Source organism: Bubalus bubalis, chromosome 15, assembly GCF_019923935.1.
Source record: "Bubalus bubalis isolate 160015118507 breed Murrah chromosome 15, NDDB_SH_1, whole genome shotgun sequence".
In the NCBI taxonomy this organism is placed as follows: domain Eukaryota; kingdom Metazoa; phylum Chordata; class Mammalia; order Artiodactyla; family Bovidae; genus Bubalus; species Bubalus bubalis.
The window spans coordinates 80,443,836-80,450,352 of NC_059171.1; the positions used below are offsets into that span (position 1 = coordinate 80,443,836).

Genomic DNA, 6,517 nt, shown 5'->3' on the forward strand with positions numbered 1-6,517 from the left:
GACTTGAAAGCGGAAATCGGGAGAAACCGGGAAATCCAGGAGAGGATCTGCAAAGCAGACAGACATGCTTAGCTGGAGTTTGTCTCCACGATGTCCATGAGCGCTACCAAACCAAGGTTCCTTAATGAGGCCTTAGAGATCGGACGGTCCTCACGGCTTCAGGCAGTACCCCTTCCATGGAAGCGCCATGAGACTCTGCCAGATGAGCGAATTCTCTGAGCCCCGGTTTTCTCACCTGCAAAATGGGAATGAGGGTAGCACGTGCCTCTTCAGGCTGCCGTGAAGATCAAGCATCCACACGTGCCAAGCTCCACAGAATGACACACACTCACCACGAGGGGACTAGGTTTTCACTCCTTTCCTGTCACCACACTTGCTCCACTCGTTGCAGAGGAGGGCCACTGAGTGGTGGGAGAAGGATCGGATAGGTTGAGTGCCAGTTGAGCCAGAAAACTCAGCACTTCCCAAAAACCCATCTCACGGTGCCTCAGTGGGCCCAGCGAAATGGTGATTCTATAGAATTGCCATAAGAAGAACTCAGGGCTCAGAGTGAGTGAAGGCTAGGCCTGTGTGCTGGGCGAGGGCTCTAGCTAGTACCTGTGCAACCACAGAGTCTGGAACCTCCTCCCTCCTCCATGAATCTCTGAGTCCCTTTCAACAGTCCTGTCTGGGGTGGGAGAGATCACACTGGCGGCCGCAGGCCTGTTTGGCCGCGGATGGACTGGAGTGGTGACGGGGTGTGCGGCTCTTGTCTTCCTCCAGGGATCTTGGCACTGAAAAGATGCCCTGGGGGGTGGTTCACTGGGGCAGGGAGAGTGGAGAGACCCCCAGCCCTTACTAGGGGCAGGGCTGGTCCACCCAGAAACATGACTGCTCACACCTTGCTGCCTGCTCGGCCTGCCTGCTCCTCAGAAGACTTAAGTGGGGGTGGTGAGGGTGGGGGAGTGGAGAGACCCCACTGCCCCTCATCCTGCCTCTGGGCCCACTTTCCACCTGGGGTGTCACCTGGCCCTAGGTGGGATGGGACAGACTGCCTGCTTCTGCCAACGAGGGGATCCCAGTTGGCTCTCAGTGGTTCAAAGCCTCTTCCGGCCTTGAGATCAGGGTGGTCCCTCTGTGGGTCACTATGAGAGGGTAGTGGGCACTTCAGACTGGCTCTACTGAAAGGAGTGCAAGGTGGCCCCACACCCCCTCTAGAAGAATCTAGAGGCTTCTTTATGGCTGGCCTACCTCGTGCCAGAGGGGTTCACCATCCCTTATGCTCTCAGATGAGTATCATTCACCCTGATGTCCAGGTTGGCTTTTGGGAGCATCTCTTCTAGGAAACCTGACTCCCGACCTGCCTGTCCAGGCCTGGGCTGGGCACTTCAGCCACAATCGCAGAGGATCAGCACTGCCAGGAAGAGCCCAAGAGGCTAGGTAGACAGATAACAGCCCAGCTTGAGGCAAGTCCATGCTAGAGCACTGGAGGCAAAGGGGACGGCACTTGAAATGACAGCCATCAGGACAGGGCACGCCCAAGTTGTCAGCTCTTGCATTGGAGCAGAATTGAGCACAGGCGGTATAAAGAGTGGACAGGGAGGCAGTGTGGTCTGAGGCCCATCGCTTGGATAGCCACACGAGGTGCTGGGGCGAGTGCTGGGGTGACTGGGGTCAAAGGCCCTCAGACAGCGCCCCTTGCTGGAGAAAGAGCTGGTGGGACTGGGCATGCGACCAGGACCTGCCACCAAGGCTCATCCCCAGCTCTGCCCTGGCCTTGCTGCGCAGGCCGGCAAGCCTGACCCGCGGGGGCCTGTGCTGTTCCAGGAGTGCAAAGTGCTGGCTGCACAGTGGTGTGACTCAAAAGGCAGGGCCCGTAGGAGAAGAGGGTGTGGCCGGGGTCCAGCAGAGGGGCTTGTAGCGTGCATGGCCCGGCAGTGAGCTGACAGGACTACTGGATGGCCCGGAAGGTGAAGAGGGGCAGGGTGGAGGGCATCAGTATGAAGCGGTAGACCATCTTTATGTCCTCTTGCTCCAGTGTCTCCACCAGGAAGGTCTTCAGCACCTAGGACAGAGGCAGGGTTCCTCCTGGCCCAGCTGACCGGCCTTCCAGGGCCCTGAGGCTGGGCGCCCCAGAACGAAGCCAGGGGTCCACGGCCAGGCTGTCCACCCGTGCCCCTCACGGCTCACTCACATGGTGCAGCAGGAGCAGCATCTCCACCTCGGCCACGTGCCGCCCCAGGCACTGGTGCATGCCAAAGCCAAAGGCCAGGTGCGGGAACCTGCTTCCAGAGCCCTGGCGGTCCAGCCAGCGCTGGGAGTTATAGCTCTCAGGCCTGGCAAACACGGTGGGGTTTCGACCCATCGAATAGAATAGGACCTTCACCAGCGTCTGCAGCAGCGGGAAGGGGCTGATGTCAGCTGGCCCCTGGGTGAAGGTCGGCGGGGCTCCAGGGCCTCACTCACCCCAGCTGGGATGTGGTAGTTCTGCAGCACCAGGTCCGAGCTCACTTGCCACTCCACGGTGATACCCACAGGGTACAGCCTGTGCACAGGGGCATCCAGCAGGGTCATCAGCTGTGACCGGGCCCCGGACACCCTATGCAGCCTTCCTAGCCCAGTGCAAACAGCCTGAGGGCAGCCTCCCAACCCCGGGCCCTCACAGGTCACTCCTGGCACTGGAAAGCCCAGATCATGAGGCGTTCCTTCCTTCCATCTCCAGAGTAAGCCAAAGCTCCCCAGGCCAGCGAGGACGTGACTGATGAGGGCCCCGGGACTCTGAGGAGGGATCCCGGAGGAAGAAGCACCAGCCTGCCTCCAGGGAGAATATGCACCCTTGGGCAAAGGAGCTGTCAGCCCCAGTTGTGGTCATCAAGCCCGGCAAGAGGGCTCTGCAGGCACAGGGCCAGGGCCGCGGGGCAGTCCAGGTCCGCCTCGCCTACCTCAAGGTCTCCTTGAGGGCCGCCCGCAGCAAAGGCAGCTCCGTGATGGCCCTCTGGGGATTTTCTGAGATCTGGGCCTCAGCCACCAGGCTCTCCTGGCGCTGGGCCTGCTGCATCTCCGGGTTCCTAGCCAGCTCAAAGAGAGTCATCAGCAAGGGGAAGGCTGTCTGCAGGGGGCGCAGAGGGCCAGGGCTCAGAACTCGGCGTAGGCCATGCCCCTCCACTCCGGAGCCCCTCCCAGAAAGATGGTGGTCCCCTGGGGACAGGGGACCTGCATGCTCAGAGACCACAAAGCCCAACCTGGAGTCCTGGAGATTCTAAAACCAGCTTGTCGGCTTTCCCTCAATCCCTCAGTGGAGGCGCCCCCAACGTCACTGAGACCCAGGCCTCCTCTGGCCACCTCAGAACCTGAGGTTCTCTTCCTCCTCTGGGTCCAGGAGGGGATCACTCTTGGCATCTACTCAGTGGGGATAGTTGAGGAGCTGAGGTCCATCTGGGCATCCACAGGCAGGTCCATTCACAGGGTCCTAGCAGGAACCGGCCGCCCAGACTCCCAACCGCTGCCTCCTCCTGGATCATTTCCATGTGCAAAGAGCAGTGCCTGCTATCCAGCCGGAGACCTGGGCAGCTCGGTATCTCCTAAATGTCGTCCCCAAGGTAACCTGCCCCTGGCATCCCCTGCCATGCAGATCCGGCCTCCCTGGGTCTCCCTGAGCTGTAGTCCGTACTGCGCTCTCCCCTGTGGCCCGTGAGGGACTGGATGCCTGAGCGAGACTCCTCACACTGGCTTCCTCTAGCCTAGGATACAGGCCGGGTGTGCAAGGCCCTTTCTGACAGAAGCCCTGACCCTGTCTGCCCTCCTCTGCCCGCTTGCCCTGTTTCCCTCCACTCAGCCTCATGGCCTTTCCTCGATCCCAGCTCTTGCAGGGCCTGGCCTGCTGCCCTCCGGGCCTCCTTTTCTGTGTGGTCCCTCCAATTTCAGTGAAAGCCCTCCTTCTCCAGGAAGCCTTACCAGAGCAAGCACATGCCTGGCCCACCCTCTCTCACCTTATGGCTGCATCACAGCCCCAGCTCAGGGAGTGTCTCCACCACGAGCCCGCACCTCTGCTCAGGGCCTGGGTGCCTGGCCCTCAGAGATGCTGGCAGAGGGAGGCTCGTTCTAGAGGTTGAATGCTTCAGCTGCACTCCACACCCTGGGCCTGGCCCACCCCCTGGGCTGGCTTCCCTGCCACCTGCTGTCTCCCCCACATGCTGGAGCCTCTGGCTGCCCTCTCCATTAGCCAGTCACCTCCAAAGGATTGTCTCTGTCCCTGAAAAAGGTCTCTCGTGTGACTCTGCAGCCGGCCCTCAGCCTTTCCCCTCCCCCCAGGATCCCGAGGACCTCTGATGCTATAGGTACCCAGGCCTCAGGCCACTCTACACTCTGTCTGGAGCCTGGTTTCTCATGTGGTCACCACAGACATCTTCCCTTTGGAAAACTGGAGGCATAGATTGGGGAGGGGCGTGGAGGAGACATTTCCCATGGGAGGAGGCTCCCTGGAGGCAGGGGAGCTCCCTGCTCTATGGGAAGGGCTGGGTGCTTGCCTGACCGTGTCCACACTCCCAGCAGTGAGGTTGATCGTGTTGGCCTTGATGGTATCCAGGGTCATGTCTGCTTGCATCAGCAGCTCTGCCACGATGTCACTGTAGTGCCACGGGTGGCCGAGGGCCAGCTCCTGATAGATTACTGGGGGTAAAGGCTGTCCAACTGCTGAAGCCTCTCCATGTCTCGGGCAGCATCACGAACATCATGTGTCTCCCTCCCACGTCGTACCTGTGGGGCAGAGCTCTGCGGCCTGCTGAGGGGCCGTGTCCTGCCTGGTCCCTGCTCCACAGAGCCAGGCGCTAGATCAGAGCAGGTAGGCCCTCTGCAGTCTCACTGAAGCCTCCTCTCCTCTGGGGTCTGTGTTCTGTGCTCCCAGCAGCGAGCCACCCAGGGCTCCTGCTCACCAAGGGCCCCAGTCTGTGGTGGCCAAGGGGCACACCTGCCCCAAGGAGCCCCCTCCCTGTCCCTTCCCCGTGGCCCAGGTGCGCCTGCTGGGATGTGGGCGGTGGGATGTGGCACAGCCCTGGTGCAGTGGGACTCAGCCACCAAGGGGGACAGAACGTGAGCGTGTTCTTGCTGAGGTGAGCGGGGAGAGCTTTACCTGAAGATGGGCCCCAGCTCCTGGAAGGTCTGATGCATGTCCAAGTGCATGTTCTCAGAGCCCTGCTCCTTCCAGATCTGCAGCATCCGCATCCACTTGTTGCCGGGGCACCGGGGCATGGCTTCGAAGGGCAGCACCGCCTTGGGGGCTGCAGTGGCTCTGGTGCCCAGTGGGCGTGCCTCGTGCAGGGACAGCCGGGGCCCTGCCATCCGCACCCTGGCCTTTGCCCACAGTGCCATCCTGCTGCTCCCCGCCCCCTCAGCCCCTTCCTTTTATCTCACTGGGCCTGCTCACCCAGGCGATCTGATCACGTCACAGGCCAGACTGGCTCTGGGCCAGACCAGGAAGCCTGGGGCTGCACTCAGGCTGAAGGCCTCCAGCGGGAGGAGGGAGATGGATGGCACCGGGTCCGGCAGTGACGCAGGCCTGCTGGCAAGTGGCTCTTGGGAACGGGTCAGGGTTGGAGTAGGAACCCAAAGGTGCGGCGGTGGGGGCAAGAGTCCCCCTCCCCCTCCAGTGTGGGACAGGCGCAAGATGGATGGGTGCCTTATCTTTGCAAGGGATGAAAGGGGACCTTGGGTATGTTCGTCTCTCTTCTACAAGGACCAGAACGGGGAGCAGTGGGAAGGGCTGGGCTCTCATCTCCTGCAGCCCCAGGTTTTGCCTACTCTTTCCGGGGCCGGATGCTGAGTCCAGGGGTGGAGGCAGGAGCCAGCCAGGGTCCTTCCCAATGGGGGCTTGCAGTCCCACAGAGGGCACTTAGAGGATGCAAAGACCCCACTGGCACACTGGCGTCCAGGGCAGTTTGTGGCCGAGGCCCCGTGTGTCTGGCCTGGCTGGTCCAGCTGAGGAGCAGAGAACACAGAAGATGGGGTCACCGGCAGGGAGGGGAGGCTGGCCTGCAAGCCCCTCCTCAGTCAGAAAGGTGAGAGGACCCTGCCCCCATGGGGTGTGTGCTCAGGGCGCACATCCTTCTTTCTTCCTGGAACATGAGCAGCTCCCAGGGTGGGGAAAGTCTATGACAGGGGCTTGGTCGTGGGCCCCACACCCTCCCAGGGACCCAGCAGGCACACAGCTGGAGCCCTCCCTGTGCTCAGGGGCCCATAGTTTCCGACCCCGTGTCGTCTCACCCACCACTGGCAGCTCTCCCAGGACATCAGTCTTGCTGTCCCTGGCCCTGCTTTCAAGCAGGAGATTGACAGCAGGTCTGTGCCCTCCCCAGGTCCCCCATGGTCCGCGGGGCCCCAGGGCCCTCATGCTTGGGCCTCTGCAGAGGTGCCCAGGAGCCCCAGCCCTGATTTGGGGGTGGTGCCCTGAAGACACCGCCGTGCAGGCTCTGGAGGTAGGACAGGGAGCGCGTGGAGCTTCTAGCAGGGTGACTGAAGATCTGAGTGTTCCTTGTTCTTCTAC

At 61.6% G+C, this 6,517-nt stretch overlaps 1 protein-coding gene across 1 annotated transcript; it reads right to left on the reverse strand.

Annotated features, from left to right (window-relative positions):
• Positions 1-1,870: 1,870 nt before the first annotated feature.
• On the reverse strand, positions 1,871-5,226 carry LOC112579063 (cytochrome P450 11B1, mitochondrial-like). The gene is made up of 7 exons (XM_044928469.2): positions 5,108-5,226; positions 4,735-4,805; positions 4,511-4,647; positions 2,922-3,088; positions 2,446-2,524; positions 2,174-2,371; positions 1,871-2,044 (listed from the first exon to the last, which is right to left on the reverse strand). The coding sequence occupies exons 1-7, from the start codon at positions 5,224-5,226 to the stop codon at positions 1,931-1,933; spliced, it is 885 nt and encodes a 294-aa protein (XP_044784404.1). The 3' UTR covers positions 1,871-1,930.
• Positions 5,227-6,517: the final 1,291 nt, after the last annotated feature.

Coding starts and splice junctions, on each gene's coding strand:
- LOC112579063 (XM_044928469.2), bottom strand. CDS start 5,226: ATGCCCCGGTGCCCCGGCAACAAGTGGATGCGGATGCTGCAGATCTGG. Junction 4,648..4,734: donor CGCAGAGCTCTGCCCCACAG/GTACGACGTGGG, acceptor CTTTACCCCCAG/TAATCTATCAGGAGCTGGCC. Junction 2,525..2,921: donor GCCCTCAAGGAGACCTTGAG/GTAGGCGAGGCG, acceptor CCCTGTGCACAG/GCTGTACCCTGTGGGTATCA.